Source organism: Microcaecilia unicolor, chromosome 5 (genome assembly GCF_901765095.1).
Source record: "Microcaecilia unicolor chromosome 5, aMicUni1.1, whole genome shotgun sequence".
NCBI classification, from domain to species: domain Eukaryota; kingdom Metazoa; phylum Chordata; class Amphibia; order Gymnophiona; family Siphonopidae; genus Microcaecilia; species Microcaecilia unicolor.
In genome coordinates this window covers 359791406-359809133 of record NC_044035.1, presented here as the reverse complement: position 1 = coordinate 359809133, position 17728 = coordinate 359791406, and the positions used below count along the sequence as shown (strand labels likewise).

General features: G+C 44.0%; 1 protein-coding gene across 1 annotated transcript in view; it reads right to left on the bottom strand.

The window, feature by feature from the left end:
- Positions 1 to 15518: 15518 nt before the first annotated feature.
- TANGO6 (transport and golgi organization 6 homolog) overlaps positions 15519 to 17728 on the bottom strand; it is a 178950-nt gene continuing 176740 nt past the window's right edge. The window contains exon 18 of the mRNA XM_030204644.1: positions 15519 to 16155. Within this exon, the coding sequence (XP_030060504.1) occupies positions 15979 to 16155 (177 nt within the window). The 3' untranslated portion in view covers positions 15519 to 15978. The remainder of the gene's footprint in view (positions 16156 to 17728) is intronic.

Sequence of the window (17728 nt, the reverse complement as noted above, 5' to 3'; positions counted from 1 at the left end):
ACCCGGTTATGGAACAGAAACGGTCCTCGTATCCCTGCTAGATGATCTTCATAGAAACCGAGACAAGGGATTTGCCTCGATGTTAGTACTGCTAGATTTCTCAGCAGCTTTTGACACCGTGGATCATAATATCTTGCTAGCATGACTGACAGAAACAGGTATCAATGGAACAGTACTTGCCTGGTTCAGATCCTATCTATCAGATAGGCAACAATCCATAATGTTTGGCAGCAACTCATCACCACCATGGACACTGACTTGCGGGGTACCACAAGGATCGATACTGTCACCTATTCTGAACATGGTCAGCCCTTAACGAAAAGTACAGATATTGACGATCACTTTGCTAAAGTACTGGCTCAATTATGTACTCCACCGTTGAAGGGTAGTGTCCAGCATCATGAAAATCTCTTAGAGGATGCTCTAACACAGCTGTACCTTCCTCAGTTATCCAATGAGGACTTGGCTTTTCTTAATGCACCACTGACGTCAAAGGAAATTCAGACATTAATATAGTCTGTTAAGCTGCATAAGACAGCAGGCCCAGATGGCTTTATCAGCAAATTTTATAAACTACTGGAAGCCCCACTTAGCAGATCCTTGGGAGCATATTAGACACGCAACAATCCATAATGATTGGCAGCAACTCATCACCACCATGGGCACTGACCTGCGGGGTACCACAAGGATCGATACTGTCACCTATTCTGAACATGGTCAGCTCTTAACGAAAAGTACAGATATTGATGATCACCTATTGAGATTGTTCACCTATCTCAACCTATTTCCTAACAACCACATCATACCTCTACTATTGCTACAGCTGTGTTCTTTCTGTGATACTATGTAATTCCATACTATGTAAGGCGCACTGAGCCTGCTACTGAGTGGGAAAGAGCGGGGTATAGAAGTTATATTAGATTGTCGCTTCCTTAGGGATTCTACTTGCACCTTAGTGACCTAATCTTGGTAGAGATACGCTGAATGTCTCATCCTATAGATTTATGGGTCTATAGGAGGGTTTATGGGTTGGGAGGCGGGAAATACTGCTGGACAGACTTATACGGTCTGTGCCCTGAAAAAGACAGGTACAAATCAAGGTAAGGTATACACATATGAGTTTATCGTGGGCAGACTAGATGGACCGTGCTGGTCTTTTTCTGCCGTCATCTACTATGTTACTATGTTACTATGATTTATTTGTTAAACTTATTTATTTTGCATATTTGATATACTGCCAAAGGCTTACACATAGGCAACTAAGCGGTTTATGAAACAAAAGAAAGAGAAGATAAGTAGACAAGGTACATGAGCAGTTCTATTTTACCTTGTTTGACAGGTGAAGGACTTGGCAAAAGGCTGGTGAGATTAATAGGGTCATGGGAATATTGTATGGACCAAGACTTGTGATGCTGAGAAAGCTTCTGATTTTCAGGTGCTCAGTCATTTTGGTTTTCATATGATAATTCTCAGGCTTAGCGTTGGTTAATGGGGAATTTTGATTTAGTATGACATTTGTATCCCACATTATCCCAAACAGAGTTCAGCTTCAATGTGGCTTACAATCCAATCATAAGCAGGTACTATCTCTGTCCCTAGAGGGCTCACAATCTTGGTTTTTGTACCTGAGGCAATGGAGAGTTAAGTGACTTGCCCAAGGTCACAAAGAGCTGCAGTGGGAATCAAACCCAGGATGCTGGGGTCAAAGTCTGCTGCGCTAACCACTGGGCCACTTCTCCACTCCAACTAGGAATTCAGTCCTCTAGTTTCCTGATTCAACAAGGTAGGAGACAGGGAAGCCTGCTTTTGCCCCTGCTGTTTGCACTATTTTTAGAGCCCTTTTTACAAAAATTGAAGCAAAATCCATTGATAATGGGGGTCAAGCTAGATACAAGACATCTTCAACATATGGCCTTTGCAGGTGATATCTTTTTGTTTTCTGAATGCTTTGCCTACATCACTGCCAGCATTGTTGCAAGAGTTAGATTTTTATCAACACCACTCAGGATTTAAACTTAATTTTCATAAAACAATAGCAAGGCCCCTTAACCTTGCACGCAAGCAATGTAGAGCTCAGTTTCCCCGAGGATAAATTAGTTATTTGGGTATCCAACTCCCCCATTCTCCAGAATGGCTCTGTCAAGCCAAATGTGGCCCCATGTTGGGAACACACTCAGACATTCTTAAACAATTGGAGTTCCCTTCCTCTCTCTTTGATGGGTAGGATGATTATGTTGCCTAAATGGTTATATTTATCACAAATGGTCTCAATTTTTTTAAAGTTGAAAGACAGAAATAAGTTGAATCAAATTTTGAGAACATTTTTATGGAAGGGAAAGAAGACTAGGTTCCCTTGCATGTTAAGATACGTTCTCGACATCAGGGAGGTATGCATGTTCTCCTAAATTTATTTTTATATGGAAAAGCTCTCCAGTTACGTCATATTATTGATTGGTTGGGTGATGTGACCCATTTTCTACCTAGGTCTTATGAGTGGGAGATCCTTGCATCGCTGTAGCCTACTTATATATTTCATGCCCCATCTAGCAAGATGCTGTAGATATGAAACAAAGCAGTTTGGTAAGATCTATTTGGAGGGCATGGAAGTGGTACTCTCAACAGAAACATATAGACTGGGCTGACCTGGGTTGATTAAAGATTTAGCGGGTCTTTTACTAAGGCGTGCTAGCATTTTTAGTGCATGCTAAACGCTAGAGATGCCAATGTGCTGACTATTTTGAAAATGCTCTGAAGCTCCCCCTCCCCCTGCCTTCAGCCAGAGCCAGAAATCGGAGCTTTGAAGATTTTCTGGGCAACAGGGCAATATAACCATTCATCTACCCAGACGATGTCACAATATACATTCCCTTCAGACATGATCTGACAGAAATCACCAATGAAATCAAGCTCGGTCTGAACACTATGGACTCATGGGCAAACTCATTTCAACTAAAACTGAACACTGACAAAACACACTGCCTCATCCTCTCATCTCAACTCAATACGTACAAACCCACAACCATAAACACCCCAGACCACATCCTCCCTATCTCAGATAGCCTGAAAATACTCAGCGTTACAATCGACCGCAACCTTACACTCGAGAGCCAAGTGAACTCCACAACAAAGAAAATGTTCCACTCAATGTGGAAACTTAAACGCGTAAAACCTTTCTTCCCGAGAGAAATATTCCGTAATCTAATACAATCAATGGTACTAAGCCATGCAGACTATTGCAACATAATCTATGCGGGATGTAAAGAACAACTCACAAAGAAACTCCAGACCACTCAAAACACAGCAGCCAGGCTGATATTTGGTAAAACACGATTCGAAAGTGCTAAACCCCTCCGAGAAAAACTGCACTGGCTCCCAATCAAAGAACGTATTACCTTCAAAATCTGCACCCTGGTCCACAAAATTATCTATGGCGAAGTCCCAGGCTACATGACAGACCTCATAGATCTACCAACCAGAAACACAACCAGATCATCACGAACATACCTAAACCTCCACTACCCAAACTGCAAAGGACTCAAATACAAAGCAACCTACGCATCCAGCTTCTCCTATATAAACATACAACTATGGAACTCACTGCCCAAAGCTGTGAAAACAACCTACGACCATCTAAACTTCAGGAAATCACTAAAAACCAACCTGTTCAAAAAGGCATACCCTACCGACCCAACATAAATGCCTACACTCTGCAACACAGCAAAATCAAAGCTCGTAATGGACACTATATAACCTCTCCTCTCTTCAATCCCCATTGTGCCTGAACCTTAATCGACCACAACATCACCATGTATTTGTTTCTCTACCAGTCTTGGCAAATGCCTTACGGTACTATGTAAGCCACCTTGAGCCTGCAAATAGGTGGGAAAATGTGGGATACAAATGTAACAAATAAATAAATAAATAAATAAATGTATTCCTATGGGTGTCTCTAGTGTGCCTTAGTAAAATACTCTGTTAGTGAATGAGGAGGGGAGGGTGTTGCCCTATGAGTATCTTAGAAGGAGCGTGATTGCTTTGGCTTACTTGCAGGTGGCTCATTATATATGGTCATTCCCGGAGCAAGAGTTTTCCTCCCTTCTTTCCAACTCCTCCTTCCTGGGATTTGCAGTTTCTCTCCCCTTTCTTTTCTGAAAGGGAGGAGTGTGGTAGCCGTGTTAGTCCACTCTTAAGGTTATCAGCTAGCACATTTGCTTATTTCCGATCTGACAAAGAAGGGCAACCTTCAAAAGCTAATCAAGAAATGTATTATGTCCAATAAAAAAGGTATCATCTTATTTTCTTTTCCATGTTTTATTTTGTTTGATTTCTATTGATTTTCTTAAAGGGAAATCACCATTTCTTTTACACATTTAACATTCAGAAGTGATTAGAGAGCCAGAGCTCCCCCCCCCCCCCCGACAGGGCATCAGTTATACCTGTCAAATTTTATAAAAGCAAAAATCGAAATAGCACCTTAAGTCACTTAACCCTCCATTTCCCCAGACACAATACTTAGATTGTGAGCCCAGGAGGGACGGACAAAGTACCTGCATATAATCAATGTGAACCACTTTGATTGTATCACATAAAGGTGGTATATCAATCCTCATTTTGTATTAACTGCCTGTACACACTGTTTATTAACAATTCAGTTTTATTTGTTAATTGTTTGCCAATCTATTTTCAATAAAAACTTACAAAAAAAAATAGTACCACACACTAAACAATAAGTAATAGCATTTCATTTCACAATGAAAGCAGTAAAACTCACAGGTGAACCAACCTGAACATAAACCCACCCATGATTATACCATCACCCGCTCTCAGGCAGAGCTAATCAAGAAAAGACTTGTGAAAAAAAATTGCCTTAAGCTCTTTGCTCAACCACATAAAAAAAACCTCTTCCAAATGTCTAATTGACAAATAATTCTTAATGGAGCTGTCATTTGTCATCTTCAAACTTGTCTAGACTTGGGAGTGGAGGAGTAGCCTAGTGGCCTGAGAACCAGGGGAACTGGGTTTGATTCCCACTGCAGCTCCTTATGACTCTGGGCAAGTCACTTAGGGCTCCTTTTAGTAAGGTGTGCTAGGGTTGGCGTGTGTTTTGGATGCCTGCAGATCCATTTTTCAGCACACCTGTAAAAAAAAAAGGCCTTTTAAAACTTTTTGCCAAAAATGGATGTGTGGCAAAATAAAAATTGGCAGGCGTCCATTTTGGATCCGAGACCTTGCCGCCAGCCATTGACTTAGCGGTAAGGTGTCATGCAGTAACCATGTGGTAACTGTCTACACGCATAGAATGACGATTACTGCCTGGTTTCCGCCACATGAAGGAAAATAGACATGCGTAAAAAATGAAATTACCGCCCAGACCTTGCGGTAGCCGAGTGATAACTCCAAATTGATGCGTGTTGGGCACGCAAAGGAGGTTTAGGTATGTTCGTGATGATCTGGTTGGTAGATCTATGAGGTCTGTCATGTAGCCTGGGACTTCGCCATAGATAATTTTGTGGACCAGGGTGCAGATTTTGAAGGTAACATGTTCTTTGATTGGGAGCCAATGCAGTTTTTCTCGGAGGGGTTTAGCACTTTCGAATCGTGTTTTACCAAATATCAGCCTGGCTGCTGTGTTTTGAGTGGTCTGGAGTTTCTTTGTGAGTTGTTCTTTACATCCCGCATAGATTCTGTTGCAATAGTCTGCGTGGCTTAGTACCATCGATTGTATTAGGTTACGGAATATTTCCCTCGGGAAGGTTATCAATAGAAATCAAAGAAAATAAAACATGGAAAAGAAAATAAGATACCTTTTTTATTGGACATAACTTAATAAATTTCTTGATTAGCTTTTGAAGGTTGCCCTTCTTCGTCCTCGGGAAGAAAGGTTTTACGCGTTTAAGTTTCCACATTGAGTGGAACATTTTCTTGGTTGTGGAGTTCACTTGGCTGTACCTGTATATAGTATGTAAAGTGCTTTGGTTGTAACCACAGAAAGGCAATATATCAAATGCCATCCCCTTTCCCTGAAAGCTCAGTGCTTTGTTAATCTATTCTGTTTCCCCTCTTTTAACCAATCCACAAGACTTTCTAATTTCCTGAAGTGTCTCATCTGGGACTTTATCAAACCCTTTCTTAAAACTCAAATACACTATAGCTACCAATTTCCCCTTATCCACTTTTAATGACACCTTCAAAGCTGAAATCAGACCTTGGCAAGCTCAGAACAGGAGGTAAAACCAGCTTTTTCCTGACGCGGGTCCTGGGATTTAGAAATAGGTGGTGCTTTGGGATGGATTTCTACCCCCATGGAGACAAGGTTGTAAAGGTTATTGTCATGATAATGAATTGTATGCTGTTCACTATGCGGATTTGCAGACCATGTTGATAGGACATTGTTTTTTTTTTCTTGCAATGTATACAAAAATGTTAAATAAATAAGTCCAAGGAAATCTATGAATAGAACTTTTGTTTTTACATAGTAATTTTTTTTAACTTTTGGAGGCTATACAATGCTATATTAGCATATTTACAATTACATACTGGGCAGGAATTTTGGTGCTTTCCTTGGAAGGAGGCTTCTTATCAGAAATGTAAATTGCTTAAAAGTGTACTTTCAGGCTCAAGCTTTTCTGCATCTTGTGCAACCCCATGTCCCTGATTTGCAGTGTTGGCTTTACAATTGTTCCCTTTTATAAAACAAACTCATTGTTAGACTGTGTCTTTTTTTTTTTTTTAGATTCTGTTTGTTGAAACACAAAACGTAAGACGTGGAAGGGCATTCTTGTTATGACGTCTAAGTCCAACTTTGGATGTTTTGCTCAAAATGTCTAAAATTCAAGTGGGGAATATAGCCATTTTCAAAACAGAAAAACGCCTATCTTTTTTTTTTTTTTTTCTAAAAATGGTTATTTCTAGATGTTTTGTGATCAAAATGTTTATCTTTTTGGTCCATTAAAAAAACCCCAAACATTCAAGTGCAAAATGTAGACAATCAAGTCATTGGGATGTAGGAGGAGCCACCATTTTTAGTAGGCTGGTCCCCTAGACATCCCAGGAGAACAGTGGGGCACCCTGGGAGCCATTGCTGTGGACTTCACAGGTACACATCTCACCACTGCTCCCTTATCTTTTCCCCTGAGCCATCCAAAACCCACTACCCCCCATTGTACACTACTACATTAGACCTTATGGGTGAAGGGGGCACCTACCGTATGTGGGTTTCTGGTGAGCTTTGGAGGGCTCACAGTTTCCACCACAAGTATAGCAGGTAGGAGTAAGTATAGGCCTGGGTCCACCTGTCTACAGTGCACCTCACCCACCACTAGACTATTCCAGGGACCGGAGTATAACATCTAAGGCTGACATAGAGGTTGGTGAGTACTTTTTCTATTCACATTTTTGGGAGGTAGGAGGGGGGTCAGTGACCACTGGGGGAGGAATGGGGTCATCCCTGAATTTCTCCAGTGGCCATTTAGGGCACCTTTTTGTGTCTTATTTGTTAGAAAAAGAGGTCTAGACCAAAACGTTGAAGTTTCAGTCCTTTACATTTTCCATTATGGCTGTAAAACGTCCAAGTGTTAGGAGAATCCTAAGTCCACCTGACACGCCCCTTGTGATCTGGACGAACTGCAGACGAATCACATAAACATTTGCAAAACAAGTCTCAAAAATACTGATTTGGCCGTTTTTGAGAGGAAAACATCCAAATGTTGCTTTATTATGCCACTTTTTAGACGTTTTTCTCTTTTGAAAATGAGCCCCACTGCATATCAGGGCTTCTATTTTAAAAGCATCTCCATTTCTAAATAGCACTTATACGTGCAGATCTCATACACATGTTAAAAGATGATTTCAGAAAGCCACTGTGGCGATCACTGGGACACAGACTTCAAAGGGGTCGGGTGGGCAAAAATCACACGTAAAGGTAAAGAGTCACGGAGTCGATATACCAACTTTCTGTGGTACAACCAAAGCGTATGTTCAGTTTTCAGTGCATGCCTGCTGCAGACTGCCAAGGTGGAAAGAAGCGTTTTCCCATCAGCTGAGATATTTTTTGGGTGGTGGTTGGGGGGAGAACAATTGGTGCCCACCCACTTCTTACCTAGGCCCACCCAAAATCTGCTGTCTGGCTACGCCCCTGATGTACATAATTCCTGGGACATACAAACACACCTGATAATCAAAATACTTAAAAAAAACAAAACAAAACCAAAAGGTCACCTATAATGAACTTCCAGAGGTCAGGGTGCTTAACCCCCCCAACTGAAAATCATGAAAAATGTGAGAATCCATTTTGAAGGTTCCTTTCCCAAGTGCTGCACTTACACATGCAAAATGCAAGTTGATGCTACTTTTTGCACATGTGTAAACTGGTAAAATATTGCTCATCCTTACATGCATTTTTACAAATGGTTCTGTGCTTGGCAGATCCTTCTGTAAAATACTGCCAGCAGTGAGAAGGTCTCCATCTCGGCATCTGAATTTTGATCTCGACATTCTATGTAAAATGGGCCGATATCCCCTGGATTCTATATTGTCCAACCAGAGTTACGTGTTGCATTCTGATTTGCCCGCGCAACTTAATTATCTTAACTAGCAAATCAGCGCCAATAACTGCCCCTTCGCAGGTAATTGACATTAATTAGAATTCACATGCAGAGCTTGGTAAGCGCATTCTGTAAAGTTTTGCATGTAAATTCTAAGACACAGTTCTGAAAAGGCAGCGTGGCCACGGGTGTGGAATGGGCAGGTCATGAGCATTTCTAAAATCTATATATGTGAACAGATATAGAATACACCCACTCCACGTCTTAGTCGCTGTTATTTACAGTTGCATGGACGAGCGCTAGGCATATTCTATAAACTGTGCCTATGAATACACCTCCATTTATTAGCACTGAAGGGTAAGTCTGGAGCCAGAAGTGCCAGATTTTGCATTATGTTGGGAATGTAAGAGAAGTAAAGGTGACACACATGAATGAAATGCCACTCTCTGACTTTCTGCTGTTTACATGTACTGCCCTACCACATCACACTGGGAGGAGGGGTGACAGGGGAATAAAAGCCCATGAAAAGCTCAAGAGAGACCTGGAAAAACACACACAGGAAAGATTTCACATACAAAAAATAGCTGCCTACCAGCAGCTATTCTAAATGTGAAAGGGCTCACAGGAGGGCACAGGGGTCACCAGCCTGTGGATCACACTGTCATGTAAATGGCTGTAAGCTGGTATGGACTCACAGGAGGGCGGGTCACTGGCCTTGACATCACACTCCCATGTAAATGGCTTTGAGCTGACATGGGTTCACAGGAGGCTCACTGACTTGAACATCACACTTTGATGTGAATGACCGGGAGCTGGCACTGGCTTACAGGATGGCATAAGGGACTCACTGGCCTGTGGATCACACTCTCATATAAATGGCCTTGAGCGGGCACATTTACAGGAGGCACAGCAGGCTCACTGGCCTACAGGTTACACTTTCATGTGAACAACTGGGAGCTAGCAGGGACTTACAGGAGGGCACAGCAGACTTACTGGCCTGTGGATCACACTCTCAGGGGCTTACAGGAGGGCACAGGAGCACATTCTCATGTAAGTGACTGTGAGCTGGAATGGGTTTCCAGGAAGGCACAGGGGCTCACTGGCCTTTGGATTCTACGTTAGGCTCTGGTTCTGCTCAGCTTTACACCTGGTCTATAAATTAATTTTATTTGTTTCAACATTTTTATTGACCAACCGATACAGAAATAAAATTTTGCACATATGAATCTACAAAGCCCATTATCGTCTGTGATTATTATCAGCATCAAACATTATTTCCCCCCCCCCTTTTCACCCTCTCCCTCCCTCCCTCCCCCTTCTTTCCAATGATACCATCCATTTGTTTACTCCTTCACCCCTCCCTCCCCAATCTCCCTCCTGGCTTGTATTCTGATAGCCCTGAGAGATCCCTTCCCCCTCCCTCCCACCCCCCCTGCTGTCTTTTGACTACAGAATATGTGTGATCAGAATTATCTTTAACTTTCAGGGTGTCGCATTATGCCAATTAAGTAGTATACTACGTCCTCTAGGGCTTAATACCTCCAAATAAGGGCCCCATATCTGTTTAAATTGTGCATATCTCTTCGGGGAGCCCCTTGCCTCCCGTGCTTCCCATGTGGCTAAAAGGTGCACCTGATTTCTCCAGTGCCAGTAAGCCGGCGACTCCGGAGCCGTCCAATACTGCAGAACAGTTTTCCGCGCCACCAAGCTAAGCTTACGGCATAAGGTACGTGCCCCCGCTGAGTGTGTCCTGAAGGCCCCTTTGGTGTCCAATACAAAGTGATCCCAAGTTCCCGTTACTGATGAACCTAGCATCCTGGACAAGAATCTCTCAACCTGTGTCCAGAAAGCCCTTACCCCTGGACATGCCCAAAACGCATGGAACAATGTGTGCGGGGTTTGACTACACTTATTGCAACTCGCTCCTTGCGGGGCGCCTATATGTGACAACTGTTGCCCTGACATATATGCCTGCATGATTGTCCTATAGCCACACTCACGTAGCCTTTCATCTGACGTAAGGGTTGCTATTCCTTTCAGCATGGTTCCCCCTTCCCAGCCCACCAGGGTTCTCCCTGCCTCCTGTTCCCATCTACCTTTTATAACTTCATAATTCTTTGCAGGAGGTCCCCGACGGGTCAATGCTTTATGAAGTGCCGACACTGACAGGCCTGTTGCTTCTATCTCTTGAAAAAAGTCCCTTACTTTTTGCCCCAAACCCTGTCTCAGCATATGTTGATCTAACGCCGATATATAATGTTTAATTTGGACATACGCGAACTTATTCCCCCAAGAAACTCCTACTCGTCTCTGCAATTCTTCATAACCTATTAGGTCTCCCTCTCTCCCCAGGAGGTGTTCCAGTTTCCTAATACCCTCTCTTTCCCATTTGATAAATACTGGATTATCTGTGCCTGACTGGAAAGTCGGATTCCCCCTTATTGCCAGTTGGTCAGACACTGTGTAGCTCCCCCCCAACTTCCTCGCCAACCCTTTCCATACCTCCCTCATTGATGTGAGTATCACACATCCTCTAAATTGTCGCGGAAGTTGTTTCTGGGTCATATGCAACAAAGAGAGGAAATCATATGGGGCAAAATACTCCCTTTCCATATCAGTCGGTGTATATATGTTGGTCCTACAAACCCAGTCCCCCAGATGGCGTAGCAAGCAAGCTTGGTTATACACATATAAGTCGGGGATTCCCAGGCCCCCCTGATTCCAATTCCCTAGCAAATAGGAAAACTTTATCTTTGGCTTCTTTGCCGCCCAACAGAAATTGCCAAAAATTCCATAGAGCTTTTTCAAATCTTTCCGAGTCAGACGAAGCGGCAATGTCCGCAACACATAGAGCCACTTGGGAAATATCATCATCTGCACTAAATTTATCCGTCCTCTCAATGATAATGGGAGATTTCCCCAGTTTACCAGATGTTTCTTGGTTTCTCTCAACAAGTCTTTAATATTAAGCTCATATAACTTCTCCAATTCCAATGTCAATCTGATGCCCAGATATCTAAATGAGCCGTCTGCCCAAACTAATGGAAATGTTCCCCCCCATATCTGTCTCACCTCCTCTGAGGAGGCCAACGCCTCTGACTTAGCTAAATTTATACGTAAGCCCGCAAATTCACCATATTCCCGTATGATTTCCATTAAGGCTACAAATGATTCCCTCGGGTCAGTCAACAGCACCAGCAAATCATCCGCGAATGCTGCAATTTTAAAATCTCTATCTCCCACCCGTACACCTCTCACTGAAACATTATCTGCCACGTCCCTAATAAAAGGGTCTAGAGTTAAGACGAATAGCAAGGGCGATAGTGGGCATCCCTGCCTTGTTCCTTGAAGTATAGGAAAACATTCTGATTCTAAACCATTGACCAGAACTGTGGCCTGAGGTGCATGATATAAGGCTTTGACTGCCGACATAAACCGCCCCCCAAACCCATATGTTTTTAGAGTAGTAAACATAAAATCCCATCGTACCTTGTCAAATGCCTTTTCAGCATCAAAGCTGACAAGCATTGACGGGGTCCCACTCCTCTTTCGAGTCTCTAGCGCCATCAGTATTCTCCTTAGGTTTTTTGCTACTGTCCTCCCCTCCACAAATCCCACCTGCGCCTCATGCAGCAAGCTAGGTAACATTCCTGCCACCCGATTAGCCATTATCTTGGCCAATATTTTTGCTTCCACATTTAACAAAGAAATGGGGCGGTAGGACTCTGGCTTAGATGGATCCTTGCCCGGCTTTGGCAGGACTACAATTTGTGCCGAGGATAACGTATGCGACATTTTCTCCTCTTCCACCATTCTATTTAAATAGCTAGTCAACGTCGGTATGATTTCCTCTCCCAGTGTCTTATAAAATTCCATTCTGAGCCCATCCGGTCCCGGGGCTTTACCAAGTGAACCTCTTGCTATCACCAATGCCACCTCCTCTTCCTGTATTGGTTCATTCAGCTTTTCTATGTCAATCTGCCTCAAAGTTGGCAGGTTAAGATTTTCTAAATAAAGTTGTCCCGGCAGCCCCTGGTCTTGCGGCTTCTCATATAATCTGCTATAGAACTTTTGGAAGACCCCACATATATCCTCATCTTTCCGTACTACCTTCCCCTGATTATCCTTCAATTGAAGCACCCTTCCTCCTCCCCCTCTAGGCTTTGCCAAGCGAGCCAATAAGCGGCCCATCTTGTTACCATGTAAATATAATTGGTATTTATAATAGGCTTGGGATTTAGCTGCCCTCTGATGTAAAAGCTCATTTAATGCCACTTGCAATTCCATTAGGCGCGTTCTATGGGCCGTACTATGTGTCTGACCAAACTGTTTACGGGCTTTGCAAATTTGCGCACTCAGTCTCAAAATTTCTCTATTACGGGCCACCCTTACAAAATGTGAGTAACTGATGATTTCTCCTCTAAGTACCGCCTTCGCAGCATCCCAGTACAGAATTGGATCACTTACATGTCCCCCGTTTAAATTTGTATAATCCCGCCAGCAACCCACAATTTTCTCCTTAAAACGTGTGTCCCTATATAACTCCATCGGGAACCTCCAACAGCCTCTGCCCCCCCTCTGAGAACTCGTGGACCATTCCATGAATACCCAAGCATGATCCGAGATTGTATAGGTCCCTATCTCTGCTTTAAGAACTTTGCTAAACAATCCTGTAGACACCAGCACATAATCAATCCTCGCTTGTGTGGAATGGGCTCTTGATAAATGAGTGTAATCTCTTTCCGTAGGATGGAGAACTCGCCATACATCAACCAGGTCTAGCAAGCTCCCCATTCGGCGCAATCCCCTGTCAGATGCCCCCATATCACTACGCATCCCCTGTGAACTATCTAGCTGTGGGTCCCAAACCGTGTTAAAATCACCCCCCACCACCAAATGGGCCCCTGTACAGTTGAGTAGTTGATTAATCACACTAGCATAAAACTTTTTGTCATATTGATTGGGTGCATAGATATTACACAGTGTAATTTTTTGGCCCTGCATCTCTAATTCAATTAGCACAAACCTACCTCCCGGGTCTATGAATATGGGACGAATGGCGGCTGCTACCCCTCTACGGACCAACACCGCCACCCCCCCTTTCTTTCCTGTAGCCGCTGCCGCTATGCAATCTCCTACCCACCATGATTTAAGTTTCGCGTGTTCTGCTTGTGTAAGATGCGTCTCTTGCAGCAGCGCCACATCAACTTTATATCTCTGCAGCTGTTGTAATATTTAGATCTTTTTATCGGGGAACTAATGCCCCCGACATTCCAAGATACCAGCTTTACCATGAGCTCCACCCATCCAAGATAACAGCAGTCTCATTTCCATAAACTTCACCCCCAGAGAGGCCTCCCAGCCAGCACCTCTCTGGTTTGAATTCTGCATTTACAGTTTTTTGTCTATCAAATAGAATCTGGTCACCCCTATCTGTTATTATCATTGACAGCCTGTCACACATACCGTTCCTATTATCTTCCCCTTCCCCTATCCTCCCCCCCTTCCCCTCCCCCCCTTCCCAGCCCTGCCCCCCCTTGATCTCTGTTCCCAACATGGAAACAGTCACGTCTGGACGCCCCCTCATCCTTCCCCTCCTATATCCAACTTAACAACTTCTTCTCTTTTAAATTTAACAGAACTTCCAACTGTTATTAACAAAACCCCTTCAAGCTATATCCTATAACTTTAAACTTCCTGCACAATTCCCACCCCTCCCCCAAAGCAATAAGGGATAGAGGGAGGTAACTTATGTCCATGTTCCAACCTCCATCTCTCCAACCCCTAACGCCCATGCAAAGTCCCCAGGTTTACTTGTCTCTAATATTCTCTGGTTGCTGCCTTTTGCAGCCAAACCTCCATTCCAATAGAGATTCCTGGCTTCACTCGCTCTCTCCAAGTATCATCTCTCAGCCCGATCCAGTTGCCTGCTCCTCCTCCATCTGTGAGACAAACCTCTGCGCCTCCGCCACTGTGTCAAAAGAGTAGTCTTTTCCCTTATGGGTAATCTTTAAGTTAGCAGGATATATTAAAGCAAATCTGATTTTCCACTCAAAGAGTTTTGTACATATTGGCGAGAAAGCCCGCCTGCGTCCCGCCACTCCTGCTGAATAGTCCTGGAAGCACAGAATCCGCTTATTGTCATATGACAGTTGTTTGTCCACACGTGAATGTTTCAGTATAAATTGCTTGTGGGCAAAGTTGAGAATCCGCATGATAACCACTCGGGGTTTGTCCATATGAGTCTTGCGGGGTCCTAGTCTATGGGCTCTTTCCACCCTTACTGGGCCCATCTCAGCCGGAAATGCCACAGTTTTTGCAAGCCAGCGTTCAACCTCCGCTGTTAAATCCTGGTCTCTCACGCTTTCAGGGAACCCCACCAGCCTCAGGTTGTTCCGTCTGGATCTGTTCTCCAGGTCCTCCAATTTTTGCTCCACCGACTCCATTTTCTTGTGCATCGTCTTTTGTGTCTCCTCCACCTCCGTCATTCTGTCTTCCACCTCGCTCGTCCTCGTTTGAAAAGCCACACACTCGCGCGTCAGATCTTCCATCCGCGTTTGCAGCTGTTCCAGCTTGGTACTTATTGGTGTTAGACGTCTCTCCAGCATCTCCTCCAGAACCATCGACATTTCTGTGGTGATCTCCGCCACCCAGGCCGATGAAACTGATCCCGCGGGATCCGGGGACGCCGCCATCTTGGATTCCGCCGATTTGCCTCTGAGTTTTTCCTTCTGCGTCGATTTTGTCGCCATCGGAGCCGTTTTCTTTGTGGAGGCTTTCACCCCTGCGTGCTGCTGCTGCTCCAGGTTCGTTCTGCACGTTTTTTTGGGGCCGAAATTCAGTACGATTCTCGGAGGTTTAGGATAAGGGCCGGAGCGGCGCTCAGTTGCGACCACCCTTCCTCATAGCGTCACGTGACCTCCAATTAATTTTATTTATTTAAAAATTTATATACCACCTAGGTGGTTTCCAAAATTACATACATAATAAAAACAAAACAATCCAATTATTACCCACTACATTAAATCAAATAAACAGTACAACAGTCACTAGTCTCTGCCACAAAAGCTGTGTTTTACGCTGCTTAAATCAAGACACATCACTACATAAACGGATAAATGGTTCATTTCTGTGCACCTGTATCAGAGTGCCAGCACTGCTCACATCTAATGAAGCCCTCATTCTGGTACACTTTGCTCTCCTTCCTAGGCCTGGTGTGTGAATTTGTGCTTTTGACTAGGCTCTCTTATGCTTCCTCAGGGCAGGCCGAATACACGCAGACTATTTCACTCCCAATCTGGGCCATTTAACAGGAGCAGTACTGGAGGTAGTGGGAAATCTTGGCTCTTCGGTAATATAGATACGGTTCCTGGTGCTCCAGCGACAGTTCAGTTACTGGGACGCTGCCAAACCTCACGATGGTGTTTCTGTTCTCCTAAGGCAGCACAACAATCTTCTTCTCCAATTTTTGTTCTGGAAACAGGAAGCGTCTGATTATCTCATCCAGCTCCTGCAGTGCAAGTTGGGCATGCAGAATGGTGGCCCTGTCGTGCTCACACTGTACCACATACTTCAGGAGACGGTAGAGATCCTTCAACACATCCTGCAGGACCTGCAGAGGAAGACACCGCACATACATGAAGAGAGGGCAGGGTTTATGCTAGATCACTTTCTCATCCCCATCCCCAAGTGCATTGAACAAACTCACTGAAAGCCAGACTGCAGATTGTGAATCTCACCCTCAGCCCATTCGTGGGAAGGGGTGTGGGTTTAGCTCATGCTTTTCCTGTAATGTTCCCAGAGAGCTTACAATGTAAGGATTCTATTTACTAAATAATGCAAGCCCCATTATTTGCAATTATTAACCAAGCTTAACTCACCTTTGTAAACAGATCCCTAACTATGTACTTGAGGCAATGGAGGAAGAAGTGACTTGGAGGCATTTGAACCCTGGTTTCCCTGATTTTCAGCCTACTGCTTCTCTGAAGGACAAGGGCAGTCTGCTTCACATTAGACTGCTAATGCATTTCACTGCTGTTGGCCATGTCCTGCTATTGGGTTAGGTGCCAATACACATGGTATTTACAGGGTGTGAAGGGAAGTGGAGCATATGCAGAGACCCACTGCAGGGCCAAGTGCCAACAGTAGCTCAAAAACAGGGCTGGCCCTGGCTGTTAAAAACCTAAGAGTAGCCATACTGGGTCAGAATCCTGCTTCTAACAGTGGCCAATCCAGGTCACAAGTACCTGGCAGGAGCCCAAATAGTAGCAACATTCCACGCTACCAATCCTACGGCAAGCAGTGACTTTCTCCATAACAGACTATGAACTTGTCCAAACCTTTTTTAAACCCAGATGCACTAACCGCTGTTACCACATTCTCTAGCAATGAGTTCCAGAGCTTAACTATTCGTTGAGTGAAAAAACTATTTCCTTCTATTTGTTTTAGAAGTATTTCCATATAACTTCCTTGAGTGTCCCCTAGTCTTTGTACTTTTTGAGTACAGAAACAAGGAGTGAGGAGAGCTTGAAATTAGGGAAACGTGAACCACTGATCAATACAGGGCCAGTGCCAGGGTGTTATATGCCCTAAGCAAAACCTTCAGCCTTGCCCCCCTTACCCTACAAAACATTTTCAGGCCCCAGTTCACCCCTCAGTCTTTGGTAACTGAATTCCACAATTATGACTGCCACAGCCCCACCCCTCCTGGAACAATCCTCAATGCCCGATTAGTGATCATACTTTTAGATACACATAAAACTTATGTATTACATCTGTAAGTGTATATATATTTATTTATATCTACACACAGTTTGAGATCGTCCATGCACATATGTACATGGTTCTACAACGTCACCCTTCCTGCAGGTAAACATGTGCACTGATGGTTCTTCCCCCCCCCAAAAGAAGCTGCCACGCTAGGCAACTGCCTAGCTTTGCCTAATGCTTATGCTGGCTCAGATCAATGACATTCCACAGACCTTCACCAAAGGCAGGATGAGCAGCAGGTGAAACATCCAGGGCAGCACCAGCACAGCCAGGGGTTCTACCAAAGGCCAAGAGCCTGACCTGGGGAGGGCCAGAGGTTCGGTAATCCTGACAGAAGGGAAGACGAAGCTCCCGGCCTCCACTTGCGCTGTATTTGTAGCAGTCTTCAAGTCTTCCTTATCTAATTGTAATATAAC